This window comes from Cuculus canorus, chromosome 13 (genome assembly GCF_017976375.1).
Source record: "Cuculus canorus isolate bCucCan1 chromosome 13, bCucCan1.pri, whole genome shotgun sequence".
Lineage (NCBI taxonomy): Eukaryota > Metazoa > Chordata > Aves > Cuculiformes > Cuculidae > Cuculus > Cuculus canorus.
Window position 1 is genome coordinate 20,449,764 of NC_071413.1, and position 17,762 is coordinate 20,467,525.

The following is a 17,762-nucleotide window of genomic DNA, read 5'->3' on the forward strand; positions in this document are numbered from 1 at the left end:
TCCATGATTCCACGATCCTACGACCACTGTGCACGGCCCCTCCAGGAGACGGGGTGCAGGTGGTGCCCCCCACCGCCTCCACCCATCCCGGCAGCACCTACACTGCCACCTCCCAAATTACCAATGCCGATTGCCAAACCGGCGGCACAACCGGCTGTGGCAAGCAGAAGGGATGGAAGGGATGGAGGATCTCGCCGTGGGTAGCGTCCTGCTGACCGGCTGCGACGCAGGGCTGGGGCTGGGGCTGCTGAAGGGCTTCCTGGAGCAGCCCAGGCCACCCCAACACCTCTTCGCTGCTTGCCTGGACCCCCAGGGCAAGGTAGGGGGTAGGAGACGCTGGCGTGGGAGAAGGGGGCAGTGCCAGGACAAGCTGGGAAACGCAGCGGCGGGGGGTGCCAACCTGGCTACGGGGTAGAGGGGGGCTGAGTGCTGGTGTCCCACATGGTGAAAAATACATATATTTATATATTTAATGGGTTTTTTTCTTCTCTTGACATAGGTAAATCCATAACAGGGGCTGTCCTGCGTGGTGTGCTGGCAGCCCCCACGCTGGGGGCATCACTGCGGGGGGCTTCGAAGCTGCCTCACTCTGCCAAGGGCAGAGAAGCAGCGACTCGGTCCCGTCGGGGCTTGTTGAAACCTGCCAGCTGTGGCACGTGGGGCCACCCAGATCCCACCCCGGCATGGCACAAGGCCACCCTTCCCCCGAGCCCCCCCGACAGCCTTCTTTCTCTGTGCAGGCTATCAACGAGGTGGCTTTGGGCTGCCCCAACGTCACTGTCCTGGCTCTAGGTAGGTGCCAGGGTGGGAAGCAGACAAAGCCTCCTGGGATTTAATGACACCCGTGGGTGGCTGCGGGAAATGCCACTCCAGCAGGTGGGTCCCTTGGCTTGGCTCAGCCCAACCAGGTCACCGCTGGTGGTGTCTGGGAGCTGCCGTGTCCCACAGCATCATTCCCGGGACATGGCCACCAGCCTATCTGCGGGACCTCCTGTCCCCTTGCAGACGTGACAGACCCCAACAGCATCAAAGGGGCAGTTCGGAAGGTGCAGGACAAGGTGGGAAATGCTGGCCTCAACCTCCTGATTAACACTGCTGGCACCACTCGCCGCAGCACGCTGGCCACTGAAACGGCGGAGAACATGACCCTCGTCTACACCACCAATACCATCGGACCCCTGCAGACGAGCCAGGTGAGGCCACAGGTACCCCCTGCCCCGCAGGCTGGGAGAGCAGAGGGAGAGGACGGTGATGCCCATGCAGCCGTCCCCTGCAGGCGTTCCTGCCGCTGCTGAAGGAGGCGGCGGAGGCCGAAGGGCAGAGTGGGATGAGCTGCAGCAGAGCCGCCATTGTCAACATCTCCAGCATCCTGGGCTCCATCGAGGCAGCAGAGGCCTGGGAGGAGAGGCAGGACGTCTGCTATCGCTGCAGCAAGGTACTGCCACCGGGAGAACAGGGAGAAATCGGGAGATCCTCCCACTGCCAGCCATGGCGCTGCCAGTCCATGATGATGCCGGTGGTGGGTACCCCCCAGGCTGCTCTGAACATGCTCACCAAGTGCCTGGCCCTGGAGTACGGAGGCAGCGGAATCCTCTGCGTGTCTGTGGACCCTGGCTATGTGACACCTCCTCTGGGACGTGGGACAGTGAGTGACAGGAGGTGTATGACCATCCTGGTTCAATGAAGTCCCACGGGCATCCCTTCCCATGGACATCCCTTCCCATGGGACATCCCCTCCCCATGGACATTGCCTTGTCTGGGGACATCTCTTCCCATGGACACCCCTTCCCAGGACATCCCTTCCCATGGGCATTCCCTCCCCATGGACATCCCTTCCCATGGGCATCCCTTCCCATGCACATCCCTTCCCAGGACATCTCTTCCAAGGTCATCCCTCCCCAGGTCATCCCTTCCCAGGACACTCCTTCCTGGAGGTCCCCGTGAAGCTGCACCCCTTCAGCAGAGGACCCATTCCCTCCTCTCCCCCACCCCACCCGGTTTATTCCCTGTTTCCCACCCCGGTGGGGGCAGCAGAGGGCACCCCAGCCCCACTCTTGCTCCAGCGGGAGCTCTGCACCCCAGCTCTGCCCCCCCTGCCCCCCCAGGGGTTGTCATCACCCCAGATCCACCCCCCGGAACGTGCCAAGGGCAGGCAGGGCGGGAGACAAGCAGCCTCTTGCAGCGGCTCATGGAGCGAACAACTGAGTCACTTTCATGTGCGGGAACACGAAACGTGTGCTCACAGCCCAGAAACCACCCGTGTCCTGCGCTGCACCCAAAGCAGTGAGGCCAGCAGCGAGGGGGGGATTCTGCCCCTCTGCAGAGACCTCACCTGGAGTACTGTGTCCATTCTGGAATCCTCAACAGAAGAAGGAGATGGAGCTGTTGGAAGAGGTCCAGAGGAGGCTACAAAGATGATGGGAGGGCTGGAGCACCTCCCATACAAGGACAGGCTGAGAGAGTTGGGGTTGTTCAGCCTGGAGAAGAGAAGGCTCTGGGGAGACCTTACAGCGACCTTCCAGTGCCTGAAGGGGCTACAGGAAAGCTGGAGAGGGGCTGTTCACAAAGGCTCGTGGGGACAGGACGAGTGGCAATGGGTATAAACTGGAGAGGGGCAGATTTAGGCTTGATGTAAGGAAGAATTTCTTCACAATGAGGGTGGGGAGGCCCTGGCCCAGGGTGCCCAGAGCAGTGGGGGCTGCCCCATCCCTGGAGGGGTTCCAGGCCAGGTTGGATGGGGCTGGAGCCCCTGATCCAGGGGGATGTCCCTGCCCATGGCAGTGGGGGTGGAGCTGGAGGATCTTTAAGGTCCCTTCCAACACAAACCATTCTATGATTGTATGAAATTAATCTCCATTATTATAAAACCCATCAAAGCTGCATCCCTTGGCTGCCAGAGCATCTCCAGCCTCTCCCAACCTGGCATCCCCGGGCTGGGAGTACCAGGAGCAGCAATTGCTTTGCATTTTTTTTCCCCATCCCTAGGGTCCGGCGACAGTGGAGGAGAGCGTGCGGGGCATCCTGCGGCTGCTGGGACGGCTCTCGGCCAGCAGCAACGGCACCTTCTGGGACTGGAGAGGGCAGAGCCTGCCCTGGTGAGACCGCTGGCTCGGTAAAGTTAATTCATTGCCATTTCCAGGCTGTTCTGGATCTGTGGGATGAGCACAGGGATCTGAGGGCAGGTGGGGTGAGAACCGGGCTCCCTGCCTGCCCAGGGATGCTGAGTTGAGCTGGGACAGCAGAGGGAAGGATGCTCCGAGCATGGTCCTGCATCCCAGACTTTACTGAGGGAACTCCTCTCGCATCCCCACCCTGGTCTGGATATTGTCCCACTCTCTGGCCATGCTGGTTGGTGGCCCTGATGCATCCCGGACAGCCCCAAAGCCACAGGCATGGGGCATCCTTACCAGAGCCCAGCTCTCACCCTGCTGGACCCGGCGACTCAGGTTCCTTTCCATGCCTATCCTGTGGATGTTGAAGGGGTTATTTTCCTGCTGGTTCAAGGCCAGCAAAGGCTCTTCTTTTTCCAGCAGCTGGGGGTTCCACAGCAGGAGCATCTCCCAAGGTCCAGCCTGTCCCTAGGGAAGTCTTTTGGGACCTCAGCATCTCGCCCTGAGCTGACTCTCCCTGTCTCCATCCCATCTCTTGGTACATCACAAGATATTCCAAACAGGCTCTGATTCCCAGCGCATTCTCATGGCTGCTCCAAGCTGACATTTTTTGAAGACATCCTTAAAAAGAGGGACTAGGGAAAAAAAAACAAAAAAAAAAGAAGTTGCAGCATCTCAAGTGGGTTCTTGGGATGGAAATAGAGCTTTGGCAAGCCTCGAGCCCGACCGTTTGCTGCAGGGATGCTCTGGGAAGCCCGACCGGGGTCATTGCACTGCGGCAGCTTCAGCTTTCCCACGATGGAGGAGCGCAAGGGATCGTTCCCACGCTTGGTATGAGGGAGCAGGAGGTGGGAGTTCAGCCCCGAGGGATCAGGCAGCCCCTGGACCACCTGTGGGGTATTTGTTAAAGCTAACAGGGGTGGGTGAGGGGTCCCTTGAATTAAAATCCTTGATCAAGTGGCAGATCATAGTTGGTGGCTTTACAGGAGCTCTGTGTGGGCTTCGTATAAATATGAAGCATCCTTAGGCACGAAGGGGGGAGAAGGAGAAGGAGAAGGAGGAGGAGGAGGAGGAGGAGGAGGAGGAGGAGGAGGAGGAGGAGGAGGAGGAGGAGGAGGAGGAGGAGGAGGAGAAGGAGAAGGAGAAGGAGAAGGAAGACACAGTTCATCCGCTCATGCTGCAGCGCCCATCTCACCTGTGCACTCTCGTAGACCTGTAAACCCGAACAGACTGCAACCAGAAATGCACCAATCAAAAGCTCTAATAGTTAATTAATTAAGCCAGGAAGGGGGGAGGCAGCCAGCCAGCCCCCAGCTCCTCCACCATGCTGCCCACGCGGCGCCGCCAAGCACAACAAACAAATCCAGATGTTTTCTTACTGGGGAAGCGGCCAGGGCTGACGGAGGCAGCTCTGGGGGTCCCTATATCGGGGAAAATATCACCCCTGCGAAGCTGAGTGGGGGACGATTGACACCCCAAATAAGGCAGCGGAGGCAGCTGGGATTTTCTCTGCTGGTCCTTTATTTCAGGTAAGGTTGGAGGCTCCCGGAACCCGGTTGGAAGCTGAGCTGCAACGCTAGAGTTAACTGGTGTTTAATGAAAGCTGAGGAGAAAATACAGATGAGAGGGAGCGGGTGATGCCCTCGCCCCCGCTGCGGCTGGGGCAGCAAGCGCCCCTGCAGCCTCTGCCCGCGGGGACTGCGTCCGAGCCCCCTGCAGAAGGTGCCTGGAATTCCTGACAGGCCGACCCATGGTCGAGCGCAGTCCCACAGCCCCAGAAGGGCAGGTGTTTGGTCCAGGACAGGGTGGCGTTTCCCCACCCCCTTTCGCATCTTCCTTGGTGCCCCCAAAGGGCTCTGCGGAGCGGGGGGCAGAGCAGAGGCGGTGTCCCAGGCTCCAGGGCAAGGAGAAGGCGTCGATTGAGGGTTCTTCTGCAGCGTTAGGTGAACTCCCACCGACCTGGGGAGAGAGGACAGGCATCACCGTGTGGGACAGGACCTCCACGTGCACCACCTCTGTTCCCCAAGGCCCACCCCCACCCCAGTCCCCACTCACAGGGTGCCCCGTAGAGCATCCGCATGACCTTGAGGCAGTTGTCCAGCAGCGCCTTGGGGCGCACAGCCTTCCTCCGGCTCCTGGCGTCCGCGCTGTAGACCAGCTTCACCAGGTCAGCCACCACTGTCTCCACATCTGTCTGTAGGAACAGGTCAGCAGGATGTCACCAAAGTCTCCTCCCAGGGACGGCAAAGCTGCAGCTGAGAACCCTCTCGAGATAAGGTGACCCCTGTGGACAGCTCTGATTGTTCTGCTCCAGCCACGGGAGCACTCTTCTGGTGCTCAGACACCACCTCCCACGAGGGAAGGTTGTCAATACACTTCAGAGTTAACACTGATGAGACAACAGAGCGAACCTCAGACCCACATTGTCACTGACACACACTGATACGGAGCCAGGGATGCTCGGTGCCAACAGCGGGGCCCTGGCAGCCCCCCAAGGGACGTGAAGGAGCAAAAGCTGCAGGATCTGCATTGGCCGGGAATCGAACCCGGGCCTCCCGCGTGGCAGGCGAGAATTCTACCACTGAACCACCAATGCCAGATGTGGGGCACCCCATGGCCCCGCCCCACGGCCCCAATCCCTGTGGGGTGAGAGCAGCAGGGACAGACCCTGCTGGGAGGGACATCCTCGAGACGGAGAGACAACCCCAACAGACAGCTCCCATGTTCCACCCAGCAGGGATGGGACCCCAACAGCCACCAGCAGGGATGGGACCCCCACAGCCACCAGCAGATATGCTCCCCGTCACTAAACCATCTCGACCGGGTTTGATTCCTCTCCAATGCAGCAGCCGCAGGATTTGCCCCCCAGGGGCTGCCAGGGTGCCCACGGGGAGGGTGCAGAGCGGCTCCCGGTCACCAAAGCAGCTCCTGTCCGTGCCCCCCGAGGCCACCTCAGCAGGCGCAGTCCTTGCAGCGCTGGTGTTGCCCCCTCAGAGCCTGGGCAGCCCCCGGGGGGCCCGGGGCCAAGGGGGCACCCGAGGGAGCAAAAAAGCTGCAAGGGTTGCATTGGCCGGGAATCGAACCCGGGCCTCCCGCGTGGCAGGCGAGAATTCTACCACTGAACCACCAATGCCAGATGTGGGGCACCCCACGGCCCCGCCCCACGGCCCCAACCTCCGTGGGGTGAGAGCAGCAGAGACAGACCTTGCTGGGAGGGACCTCCTCGAGATGGAGAGACAACCCCAGCAGACAGCTCCCACGCTGCGCCTCCAGCCTTGGGACCCCTCAGCCTGCTGCCCCACACATCACCTCACCGAGGGATGGGTCTCACAAGTCTTCAGAGCTAAAGTTCTGATGAGAAAACTGAGCAAAGCCCCCTCTCTCCTCGCAGGGGCTGCACCACCTGCCCCGTGGCACAGGAAAATCCAGCCACACTTTGGGTTCCCCCAGGTAGCCACAAAGGATGGGTCACCCCACCCAGCAACCACACACAGCTGCCTCCGGGGTCAGCAACACCTCCCAGCCCCAAGCAGACCATGGTCACGTGGAGCCCGAGCCATGGAATGGTTTGGGATGGAAGGGACTTCAAAGCCCATCCTGTTCCACTGTGGGACACCTCCCACTGGATCAGGGGCTGCAAGCCCCATCCAACCTGTCCTTGAACCCCTCCAGGGATGGGGCAGCCCCCACTGCTCTGGGCAACCTGGGCCAGGGCCTCCCCACCCTCATGGTGAAGAATTTCTTCCTCATGTCTAATCTAAATCTTTCACCCTCAAATTTAAAGACATTCCCCCTCATCCTATCACTCCAGGCCATCGTAACAAGTCCCTCCCCAGCTTTCCTGGAGCCCCTTTCAGTCCTGGAAGCTGCTCTAATGTCTCCCCAGAACCTTCTCTTCTCCAGGCTCCAGGCCAGGAGCAGGGGCTGGGGGCTGCAGGACATCAGCCTGCTTTGGCCGGGAGCGAGGGCGTCTCACGGAGCCACCCGTGCCAGAGCAGGGGCGGCAGCCCTGACAGGACCCAGCACCCGAGCTGCTCCTGAACCATTGTCCCCTCTGCCAGGGAGCAAGAGACACTCATTGCCAACGAGCCACGACCCCCGAGCCACCAGCAGAGATGGGACCCCCAGAGCATCACGGGCACCCGAGGGAGCAGCCCCCCAAGGGGCATGAGGGAGCAAAAGCTGCAGGATCTGCATTGGCCGGGAATCGAACCCGGGCCTCCCGCGTGGCAGGCGAGAATTCTACCACTGAACCACCAATGCCAGATGTGGGGCACCCCATGGCCCCGCCCCACGGCCCCAATCCCTGTGGGGTGAGAGCAGCAGGGACAGACCCTGCTGGGAGGGACATCCTCGAGACGGAGAGACAACCCCAACAGACAGCTCCCATGTTCCACCCAGCAGGGATGGGACCCCAACAGCCACCAGCAGGGATGGGACCCCCACAGCCATCAGCAGGGATGGGACCCCCACAGCCACCAGCAGATATGGGACCCCCACAGCCACCAGCAGGGATGGGACCCCCACAGCCACCAGCAGATATGCTCCCCGTCACTAAACCATCTCGACCGGGTTTGATTCCTCTCCAATGCAGCAGCCGCAGGATTTGCCCCCCAGGGGCTGCCAGGGTGCCCACGGGGAGGGTGCAGAGCGGCTCCCGGTCACCAAAGCAGCTCCTGTCCGTGCCCCCCGAGGCCACCTCAGCAGGCGCAGTCCTTGCAGCGCTGGTGTTGCCCCCTCAGAGCCTGGGCAGCCCCCGGGGGGCCCGGGGCCAAGGGGGCACCCGAGGGAGCAAAAAAGCTGCAAGGGTTGCATTGGCCGGGAATCGAACCCGGGCCTCCCGCGTGGCAGGCGAGAATTCTACCACTGAACCACCAATGCCAGATGTGGGGCACCCCACGGCCCCGCCCCACGGCCCCAACCCCGTGGGGTGAGAGCAGCAGAGACGGACCCTGCTGGGAGGAACCTCCTCGAGATGGAGAGACAACCCCAGCAGACAGCTCCCACGCTGCGCCTCCAGCCTTGGGACCCCTCAGCCTGCTGCCCCACACATCACCTCACCGAGGGATGGGTCTCACAAGTCTTCAGAGCTAAAGTTCTGATGAGAAAACTGAGCAAAGCTCCCTCTCTCCTCGCAGGGGCTGCACCACCTGCCCCATGGCACAGGACAACTCTGATACATTCCAGTTTTGCACCTGGTGACCCAGGAGAGACAAGACACCCTTTGCCATCACCTGAAAACAGCTGACTGTGAGCACAGAAAAGGCCAGAGACCCACATTGCCACTAAGCAAGGGACACCCCTGAGCCCCAGGTGACTTCCTGCTGCTCAGCCATGGACTGGCACTGCCTCCAAACCAGAGCCGTTTCTGCCACCAAGCGAGGGAGGCTCAGTGCCACCAGCCCAGTATCCTCCAGGGAAGCCAGGGCCCCTAGCTGTCACCAAGCCCCAGGGCAGCTCCCTGTCACAGCCCCTCCGGAGCCACAGGCTCTGCTCCACCAAGGATGGCGAGTGCCACGCAGGGGTCCTGGCAGCGCCCAAGATCTCCTCAGACAGACCGGGGTGCAAAAACTGAAGGGGGGAGGGGGTCTGCATTGGCCGGGAATCGAACCCGGGCCTCCCGCGTGGCAGGCGAGAATTCTACCACTGAACCACCAATGCCAGATGTGGAACACCCTGCGGCCCTGCCCCCCGGTTCCATATCTCGAGTGCCATTCTCTGCCCCAGCCTCCCCGGACCCTCGTGGCACGGGGCTGCCCTCACCCCGGCGCTCCTGCCCATGGGTGCATGTCCTCGCAGCACCTCCGTGTGCCATGGAGTGCAGGTACCGCCCAGGCACCCCCACATCTGTGCCTGCACCACATAAGCACACAACCACGTGTCTGCATGCACAGGCGCTGGGTGCTCACCCATCACATAAGCACACACACCATGCATGTCTGAGCACCAGTGTGCTCGCCCGTCGCATGTGCACACATCACCCCTGCGAGGGGGCAGCCAGGCTGGGGTGCCAGGGAGCCCCGCGCCTCCTCACCTGCCGGTACTTGCTGTACTCCTGGCCCAGGGCGTCGAAGAGCTGACACAGTTCCCGGGTGTACTTCCAGGACGGGTGCTTCTCCGGCAGCACCTCGTGGATTCTCAGCACCGCCTGGGAGCTGATGTGGAACCAGAGGTACCGCAACGCTGCCTCTGACACTGTCCCATTGCGCTGTGGGGAAGAGGGTGCCCCGGGTGAGACTCAGGCAGGGAGTGGGTCCCAGGGCTGTCCCCACCGCAGGGCTGTCCCCTGCTGTCATCTCACCAGGCGGGTGATGTTGGCTGGCCTCAGCACCTCTTCATACTGGACCTGGACCATGTAGTCGATGGGGAAGTAGTGTTTCTGGCAAAGTGGAGATGAGCAAAGTGAGACAACATCCCTCGGTGTGACACCAGGGAACCCGTAGGAAAGCCCTTTGATGCGGTGAACCACAGTAGATGAACCAGCACAAGCAGCTCTGGACACCACTCGGCACCAGTCGCCTCCAGTACAAAAAAATCACTTCCCAGCCCCCTGCCCGCATTCAACCCAGAGTTAATTTGGGCTCTGCAACTCCACGTGTCTCCCCCACCCCCCGAAAACCGGGGGTTACCATATACTGCAGGCGCATCTCGTACTGCAGCTTGTCCTGGAGCAGGCGGGTGAGCTCGCATTCGCCCGGCGCAGCAGCCTCCAGCCCCAGCACGGCCAGGACACCTGGGCAAGGGAGAGCCATGGGCATCAGCCCCCCGGGACGGTGCCGGGGTGCCCCCAGGGCTGCCCCCCGCGCTACTCACACAGGACGGCTGCGTAGCCCTGCTGCATGGTGGCGGCCGAGCCTGGGCTGCACCTACATGGCCAGAGCTGGCCAGGAGCGCCCTGGGCAGCCGCGCCTGTGGCGGGGGGACGAGGGGCGGGCGCGGGCCCGGGGCGCTGGGCTGCTCTCCTGTAGCCCCCGGCGGCTGCCCCCTGCCATGGATGGGGGATCAGTCCCTCTCCCCGGCTGTCCCCGCTGGCTTCTCCTCTCCAGCTGGCTGTGGGGAGGCAGCAGGTCGCTGGGCCATCACACGGTGCCGGCAGGATGCGCTCCGGGAGGTGCGGGACCCCCCTGCGCTGCGAGAGGGGATCTGTGGGGAGAGACTGCAGCTGCAGCCCCCGGAGGGCACCCGCGCCGTGCCGGGGGCTGTGGTGCCCGCGTCCCGCCCCGGGCAGGGCTACCCGGGGGGATTTCCAGCCTGGGGAGGCCCAGCCCAGCACCGTTATCCCAGCGATGAGTTTGTCCGGGCCCAGCGGGAGACCCGGCAAGGAGCGCCGGGGATGGGGCTGGCGAAGCGGCCGGGACCCCTCGCAGCGGGTCCCCATGTCCCTGTCCCCACGCTGTCACCCCACAGCCCGGCACACACAGAAGGGGTCACGCTGCGCCCCCATCGTTCGTCCCCACGCGAAGGGGCCCCGACGCGTCCCAGTACAAACGGAGTCCCTCCCGTGTCCCCACACCATTTCCCTGCGCGAAGCGGGCCGGGCAGTGTCCCGGGCCGTGTCTCCATCCCGCGTCCCCACGCGAAGGAGTCAGTCCCAAAGGCAGAGGGGGCCACACGGTGCCTCCACCCACAGCCCCACCAGAAGCGACCCGTGTGCGGGAAGGGGGCTCAGCCCCGAGCCCACGACCCTGAGCCCGCAGCCCCGACCCCGCAGCCGCCGCAGCTCCTACCCCCGCACCCCGTTGCCCCGCAGTCCCCGCACCCCCAGCTCCGACCCGCACAGCCTGCCCCCCGCTCCCCCAGCCCCGCAGCCCCCCGCACCCGCGGCCCCACCTGCGCGGTGTCCGGGCGGGTGGTTCCCGGAGCGCGCGGGGGCGGCGCGGGCAGCGGGCGTGGCCCGGGGGGAGCGGGACCGAGAGACCGCCCCGCACCATCGGCCCGGCCCCGGCGGCTGCGAGACCCCGACCGGCGTCCCAGGGCGCCCAGTAGCCCCGGCCAGTGTCCCCACGGTGTTCGGTAGCCCTGGCCTGTGTCCTCAGGGTGCTCAGTAGCCCTGACTGATGTCCCCAGGGCACTTGGTAGCCCTGCCCAGTGTCCCCAGGGTATTCAGTAACCCCAGCCAGGGGCTCAGAGGTGCTCGGTAACCCCAGCTGGGTGTCCTCAGGGTGATCAGTAACCTCTGACCAGTGTCCCCAGGGTGCTCAGGATCCTGATTGGTGTCCCCAGAGTGTCCGGTAACCCCAGCTGGTGGTCCTGGGGTGCTCGGTAACCCCGGCTGGTGTCCCCAGGGTACATGGTAACCCCTGGCTGGTGTCCCCGCGGTGCTTGGTAACCCTGACTAGTGTCTGCAGAGCACCCAGTAACCCCCGCTGGGGGTCACTGGGTGCTCGGTAACCCCGGCTGGTGTCCCCAGCATGCTCAGCTGGCCCACATGGATGTCCCAAGGATGCTCAGCAAATCCAACTGGGTGTCCCCAAGGTACTGAGCTAATCCAGATGGGTGTCCCCAAGGTGCTCAGAGCCTTCCTGGGTCCCTCCCCACTCTTTGGGGTTCTTGGCACCCCCAGCCAGGTTCTCCCCACATGCTTGGTGGCCCCAGCATGGTGCCCGTGGGGTGCACAGCTCGCCACGCCACATGCCCCTCAGGGCGCTGGGCCAGCACGGCAGCGTGTCCCAGGGCGCTCGCCCAACCCAGCGCGGTGCCCACGGGCTGCCCAGGCCCCTCTGCTCCCGTGGGGCGGCCGGGCTCTCCTGGCCACTGTTCCGGGGTTCTCACCAGGCGGGACACCCAGGGGTGCATTTCGGGGCACTCAGAGTAGCGGTCAGCCCAGCATTTCCCAGCAGGCGCCCATGCAAGAGCCAAACTGGGCCGGGGAGGCTGCCCAGCTCCATTCCAGAGGGGTTTGGGGATGCCTGGCTGTCTCCAGGCCAGCATGACTCCCGCTCCCTCTGGCCCAAGCCTGCACTGGTTTCTCAGGATGCTTCAAGGCTGAATCCCTGCCAGCAGCGGGGACAGGGAGGATGGGACGCTGTTCCCTCCACTGCTCCAAAAAGCCCCTCGGGAGAGCCGGCCACCCCTGCGCTCAGGCTGCCGGGCGTCCAAGGGGTCGGTGACAGAAACCAGCTATCAAAGAGTGGGTCAGTGCTCCCAGGGAAACGCGTAGGAAGGAATGCACTTCTGCATGCGAGGAGAGCGCACTGGGATTCCCCTGGCATGGAGTCAGGACCATGGAGACTCTCCTGCCAAGCTTCCCCCTGACCCAGGCCAGCTCCTGGGCACCGCTCTCGCCTCCCTCCTGGCTCCAGCCTGGAGGCAGGATGCTCAGCGCCAAGCGCCCAGCTCCTCTCTAGGTGCCCAGAGGGATTTTGCCCGCATCTGCTGCAGGCGTTAGAGGAAGCCATTTAATAGCATTCCCTGCCCACGTAGTCATCAGCTTGGCAGCCGGGATGAGGCAAGGAAGAGAAGGGAAAGCACAGAGCTGCACAGCACAGCGCTGGAGGCAGTTTGCCTTCCTTGGCTTTGTCAGGCTGGAAATCACCCCTGGTGCAAGACCAAAGCAAACAGCCCCTGGCGCGTGGCTTTGCTCCCACGCGTCAGCAGGATCCTGGCACCCTGCGGCTGCCGTTGGACCAGGGGGACTGGGAGAAACCCCCAGTGGTGTGGCCACAGCTTGGAGCCCTGCAGATGAAGGGAGCTGGGGCTCAGCTCCTCCTAGAGTGGCTCACCAGTTCCTCCAGGCTGGGGCTCATCCTGCTCCCAGAGCATCCCACCGGCCCCTCCGGGCTGGGGCTCACCCCGCTCCCAGGCTTTACCTTGTGCTGGAAGCAGGTTATAAATGAAAGCCTGGCAAAAGAAGCAAAACCTCCTCCTTGAAGTAGTTTGGGAACAGCCTGAGCTTCCCCTTAGGGCTGCTGACACACCAACCACCAAGTTTTGCTGGAGCTTTCCTGGAAGCACTCCCCAAACCCAGAGCAGGCACCACACTGTACGGGAGGACAACGGGAATGGAAACAGGGAGCACAGAGTGGGAGCCCCACATCCCTGAGAAGCCCAGGCTGGACCACACTACGTTCAGCTCACACATTCACCACTCCGCTGTCACAGCCATTCCCAGAGGGGAGCAGGGAGCCCCTCACCCACAGGCAGAGGATGGGTAGGGTGAGGACCTCAGCACCGCAGCAGAGCCAGAGGGTGCAGCGGTGGGGTGAGCCCCTTCCAGCAGGGCTGCGGAGGAGAAAGGGGAAGCAGGAGAGCAGAGAAGGGTGCAAAGAACAGGGCAGGAGGGCGTGTGTTCGCCCTCACGCTAGAAAGATGCCAGGCAGCCAGCGGCACCTCAGCCCCTACCAGAAACAGTACTGCCAGTGGGAGCAGGGCAGGGATTATGCCCCTGTGCTCTATGCGGGCGAGGTGACACCATGAATCCTGTGTTCAGTTTTGGGCCCCTCACTACAAGACAGACATTGAGGGTCTGGAGCATATCCAGAGAAGGGGAATGAAGCTGGGGAAGGGGCTGGAGAACAAGCCCCAACCCACGGTGGCTGAGGGACCTGGGGTTGTTTAGCCTAGAGAAAAGGAGGCTGAGGGGAGACCTTATCACTGTCTACAGCTCCCTGAAAGGAGGTTGTAGAGGTAGGGGTTGGTCTCTTTTCTCAAGCAACAGATAGTAAGGATGAGACTGAATGGCCTCAAGTTGCACCAGGGCGGGTTCAGATTGGACATCAGGAAAAATGACTCCCCCTAAAAGGGCTCTCAGGCACTGGCAGAGACTGTCAAGGGAGGTGATCGAGTCACCATCCCCGGGGGTATTTAAGATGGGCAGATGAGGTGCTCAGGGATCTGGTTCAGTAGTGGACAGGTGTGGTTGTACTCAAATGATCTCAAAGGTCTTTTCCAACCAAGCAATTCTATGATTCTGCGATTCATCCCGTGAAGCACACAGGCCAGAGAACTCATGGTCTGCTTGATTTGAGTGCGTCACTGGGCTGGGGGCCACCCACCTTCCTAAGTCCTGGGTGGTCATGCTCCTTCTTCATGGAATGACATGCACCAAGGGAGGTCTCCAGCTCTGCAGACAGACCTACTGGCAGGAGCAAGCCAGGGACCAAAGCAGAGACAAAAACACCTGCTGCATGGATAAGCTCCAGCTGCAAGCCCTCACAGCCAGCAAGCGGGCAGTTAAGGCTTTCCCCCAGCCACCCTGGCAGCCAGCTGCTCCTCTCAGAGCTGCAGCTGCATTGCAGGGCAGCAGAAAGGAGGCCTGAGCAGCAGCCATGTCCTGGAGGAACAAAAGCTGCAAGGCACAAAGATCCTTCTTTCCCTTTCTCCCTGTACCCCGCTTTGCATGTCATGGGGCAGAGTGATGCTGGAGAGCAGCAGCTCCGGCTGCAGAACACAGTGCTGCTTGGGACCAGCTCCAGCATCCACACAGGGTGTGGGGCTGATGGTGTGCACATTCCTCCACCCCCCCTGCTCTGGCCAGGTCAGCAACAGCTGCTGTGAAGAGAGGAGCCCTGGAGCCTGGCTAGTGAAAAAACAGGCTTTTATTCTTCATGTGCTGCTCACAGTCACAGCCTGGAGACGCTGCTCTTGCCAACGGTATTACGAAACAAATCAAGTCCCAGACTCAGGCCTCGCTCTTCCCCACCCCCAGAGAGTCAACATTGTACAAAACTCTATTTACAGAGAAAACAGTCAGGGGGAGTCAAAAACCCCCTTGCAATTCCGAGGAAAACATTCAAGACAAGTGTGACAGTAACACCCTCCACACCCAGGCTTCCTACTGGCTGCTCTTAGGGCTAGTGAAAGCCCAAATCTTCTTGCCACTTGCCTGGCAGCCACAGCTGCTTCATTTACCAAAACACTGGGAAATTGCAAAACCCACTGGGATCTTACAAAGGCTCAGTTGGATCTGCCCTACAGGGCATTCTGCTAGGTCAGCACAAAGACACCCTTGGGCTCCTGCATCCTAGAGAGAGGGACAAGGAGAGGGGGCCAACAGCCACTGCACAGCCTTCCTTGGGCACTATCCAAGAGAGAATCTCTCTGGCTGGAAGCCAGAACGTCAGGAGCCTTCACATAAGCAGTGGGATGTGTTGGGAGACCTAACATCTGATACTGCATTTACTGGAGTCACATTACTTTGAAACATAAACCAAGAGGAGCAAACCAACATTTAAAAAGGGAGAAAGCGCACACATTCCTCCTCCCAACTGTGTTTGGAAGAGCATCCATAGGAGCCCAGCGAGCAGCTCTGCTCCTGCCAGCTGCCACTCAGAAAGCATAGCGCGTGCGGATGTCTTCCAGCTTCTTGGACACCTCTGGCGGGGTCCGGTCCAGCTCTTCGGCCACATTCTTCTGTTTGTTTGGCTCCATGGAGTTGAACTGCTCACACAGGTCCCCATCGATCACATTCTGGAGGGACAAGAAAAGCACTGAACCCTGCCTAAACAGGGAAAAATGGCAACAAAGTTTGTTCCCAGGAGCTTCTTAATCCCACCCTGGAAACAAGACCATGCTCAGTGACCTCATCTGCTGAATAGCAGCAGTTAGCATCAAATTAATTACTGGCCAGCTTGATTAAGGAGAAAGGAGAAACCTAAAAAACCTGGGTGCAGCTGAAGAACTACACAAGGGAAGATGGATCCGACTCTGGCTCAAGCACTGTGCTGTGAAGGCAGGGGGAGGCTGCAAAAGCCAACTGAAAGACTTCTTCAGTCAGATGCGAGCCAGCTTTGAGATTGTACACGCGGCAAATCAGCCTCCAGCTCATAAGGAGCAAGAACAGCCTCTGCACCTTCGACAGCTTCAGCTGCTTGGACAGTTTTCTGGCTGATACCACACGTTACTCTGTCAGTAGTTACCACATAGTTGCTCCGGTCCAGACCCTTCAGATCACAGTATTTAGCAGCTGACAACTTCAAACAGTTCCTCAAAAGCAAAAATAGGCAGCAACACCTGTTTTGTAGCAGATTTCCCTTTTCAATGGTGGTGCAAAAAACACATCCCCCCAGGCAACACCTACGCAGCCCACGCAGGGCTACCCAATGCTGCTTCTTGTGATGGAAAAAGGAGATGCTAGAGCAAGCAGAGAAGCACAGCAACAGTGCCTCTGGGCTCAGATCTCAAGGCTAACCCTCAGAAGGCTCATTACAAGGGTTAGGAAACCAAAACAGACAGGGTATTAAGTACCAAGTACTCCTCTGCTTACAGAGTGCTTTTCAAGAGCCAGCTTCAGTTTCTGCCAGTCACTACACCAGCTCCGATTTACATTGCCCCAGCCTTCCCCACTGAACAGCAACCCTGACTTGCTTCTGCCACACCTCAAAGTAGTTGTGTCCCAGAGCAAGTCTCTGCACCTCCATTAGCAGCTAACCTGAAATATTCAGACCTACCTTTACCGGGAAGTAGTAAGAGCGGAAACTGAGATGGTCTCGTCCACAGAGAGGAGGGTGCTCAGACCTTAAGTGCATTTCCACATGCTGGAAGAAGTCATGATCCTAGGGAGATGAAGAACTGATAAGAGAATAGTTTGCCACCTGTCACTACCACTGGTGAGTCAAGGGGACACCCATCAGCCAGATGCTCCTGCACTGGCTGAGACTGCCATTACCGGGTCCTGCCAAAGATCCGCCCCCCCCAGACATGTCACCCAAGAGCGACTCCTCTGGAGCACAAACAGATTTAGAACAGCAACCCAACAAGAAAAGCTCTCAACTCTTCACAGAACCAAGGCAGAATGAGTTAACAAGCTCCCCCCCTCCGTGTGCATTGAACCCTGTCCCACAGCCTCAGGCTTTCATGCAGCCCAGGTTTTCTCCCACCGCAGAGCCCTGGAGTTACCCTCAAGGGGCACAGCACTTCAACGTACTGGCTGGGGATGAGCACACAGAAAATCGGCAAGCCTGAAGCATAACGATGGGGTCTGCTTACCTCATGGGAAGTAAAAGGGACCAAGATTCCTATCCCTCCTGATAAGGTGGTATAGACAAGAGATTCAGAGCCTCCTGGGATCAGCGTGGTCTTCTGTAAGGAAAGCACTGTCTCTCCCACATGGTAATTCATAATCACTTCAGCCTGAAAGTCAACCACAGAAGCACGTTTTTTCTCTAGCTTACATAAAAGCATCAAAAGGCCTGAGAGAGGAAAGCAGAATAGATTTGGCCACCTGCTAGTTCTGAAACGCCCTTCTAAAGAGGAAGTGCCTTCCACCTGTGACCAGATGGCAAAGCTCAGCATGTCAGTAAATCACCCTTTTGAGCTGGACAAATGGATGCAAGTAATGAGAGAAAGCAGGAAAAGAAAATGAGTGTGATGCTTCAAACATCACTGAATAGGCATCGGCTGTGATTTCAGAAACTGAATTTGACTCCCAGTAACAGTGAAAACTGATCACCCACAGCACAGTAGATGTGTAGGAGCAGAACTGCCGATACACCTCCTGGACAACAATGCAGAGGACTGCACAGAAAAGCAGCGCACTTTCCCCACAATATCCATGTGCTTCCCAGGAAGCATTACCTTCTGTGATGCTCCATTAAGCAGCCCCCTGTCCCAGAGAGCTTTGTTGCCTGTGGGATCCTCATCAACCTCATCATTGGTGTTGGGAGGCAGTCTCACCTGCATTCAAAAAGGAAGAGAGTGTCAACAAACTGCAGA

General features: G+C 60.2%; 3 protein-coding genes and 5 non-coding genes across 14 annotated transcripts in view; 1 reads left to right on the forward strand and 7 right to left on the reverse strand.

The window, feature by feature from the left end:
- The first annotated feature begins 138 nt into the window (after positions 1-138).
- LOC104067255 (C-factor) lies at positions 139-3,962 on the forward strand. Of its 6 annotated transcripts, none has more exons than XM_054078722.1 (8): positions 139-319; positions 500-876; positions 1,006-1,193; positions 1,277-1,435; positions 1,535-1,645; positions 2,324-2,597; positions 2,986-3,095; positions 3,531-3,962. In XM_054078722.1, the coding sequence occupies exons 3-8, from the start codon at positions 1,143-1,145 to the stop codon at positions 3,678-3,680; spliced, it is 855 nt and encodes a 284-aa protein (XP_053934697.1). In that variant the 5' UTR covers positions 139-319; positions 500-876; positions 1,006-1,142; the 3' UTR covers positions 3,681-3,962. The 6 variants fall into 6 exon arrangements, with proteins under 6 accessions (XP_053934697.1, XP_053934696.1, XP_053934693.1 ...); XM_054078721.1 differs by having other exon boundaries at positions 500-792; positions 3,531-3,960; XM_054078718.1 differs by having other exon boundaries at positions 741-792; positions 3,531-3,958.
- A 638-nt stretch (positions 3,963-4,600) lies between these two features.
- On the reverse strand, positions 4,601-10,818 carry IL34 (interleukin 34). 2 transcript variants are annotated; one of them, XM_054078717.1, is made up of 6 exons: positions 9,924-10,818; positions 9,740-9,843; positions 9,412-9,489; positions 9,145-9,318; positions 5,194-5,304; positions 4,601-5,069 (listed from the first exon to the last, which is right to left on the reverse strand). In XM_054078717.1, exons 1-6 carry the CDS (start codon positions 10,486-10,488, stop codon positions 4,704-4,706), a joined length of 1,398 nt encoding a protein of 465 aa, XP_053934692.1. In that variant the 5' UTR covers positions 10,489-10,818; the 3' UTR covers positions 4,601-4,703. The 2 variants fall into 2 exon arrangements, with proteins under 2 accessions (XP_053934692.1, XP_009568263.2); XM_009569968.2 differs by having other exon boundaries at positions 4,902-5,069; positions 5,166-5,304; positions 9,924-10,813.
- Positions 5,636-5,706, reverse strand: TRNAG-GCC (transfer RNA glycine (anticodon GCC)). Its single transcript has one exon. It is a non-coding gene; the product is annotated as a tRNA-Gly (tRNA).
- TRNAG-GCC (transfer RNA glycine (anticodon GCC)) lies at positions 6,173-6,243 on the reverse strand. Its single transcript has one exon. It is a non-coding gene; the product is annotated as a tRNA-Gly (tRNA).
- On the reverse strand, positions 7,303-7,373 carry TRNAG-GCC (transfer RNA glycine (anticodon GCC)). The gene has a single exon. It is a non-coding gene; the product is annotated as a tRNA-Gly (tRNA).
- TRNAG-GCC (transfer RNA glycine (anticodon GCC)) lies at positions 7,921-7,991 on the reverse strand. The gene has a single exon. It is a non-coding gene; the product is annotated as a tRNA-Gly (tRNA).
- On the reverse strand, positions 8,701-8,771 carry TRNAG-GCC (transfer RNA glycine (anticodon GCC)). The gene has a single exon. It is a non-coding gene; the product is annotated as a tRNA-Gly (tRNA).
- A 3,811-nt stretch (positions 10,819-14,629) lies between the features above and the next one.
- The window catches only part of SF3B3 (splicing factor 3b subunit 3), a 29,830-nt gene continuing 26,697 nt past the window's right edge, over positions 14,630-17,762 (reverse strand). Inside the window, exons 23-26 of the mRNA XM_054078507.1 lie at positions 17,625-17,723; positions 17,037-17,180; positions 16,499-16,603; positions 14,630-15,518 (exon numbers count right to left, since the gene is read on the reverse strand). Coding sequence (XP_053934482.1) covers positions 15,378-15,518; positions 16,499-16,603; positions 17,037-17,180; positions 17,625-17,723 — 489 coding nt within the window. The 3' untranslated portion in view covers positions 14,630-15,377. The remainder of the gene's footprint in view (positions 15,519-16,498; positions 16,604-17,036; positions 17,181-17,624; positions 17,724-17,762) is intronic.

Coding starts and splice junctions, on each gene's coding strand:
- LOC104067255 (XM_054078718.1), top strand. CDS start 173: ATGGAAGGGATGGAGGATCTCGCCGTGGGTAGCGTCCTGCTGACCGGC. Junction 320..740: donor GCCTGGACCCCCAGGGCAAG/GTAGGGGGTAGG, acceptor TTCTCTGTGCAG/GCTATCAACGAGGTGGCTTT. Junction 793..1,005: donor CGTCACTGTCCTGGCTCTAG/GTAGGTGCCAGG, acceptor GTCCCCTTGCAG/ACGTGACAGACCCCAACAGC.
- IL34 (XM_054078717.1), bottom strand. CDS start 10,488: ATGGGGACCCGCTGCGAGGGGTCCCGGCCGCTTCGCCAGCCCCATCCC. Junction 9,319..9,411: donor CAGCCAACATCACCCGCCTG/GTGAGATGACAG, acceptor TCTTCCCCACAG/CGCAATGGGACAGTGTCAGA. Junction 5,070..5,193: donor TGCTGGACAACTGCCTCAAG/GTCATGCGGATG, acceptor CTCTCTCCCCAG/GTCGGTGGGAGTTCACCTAA.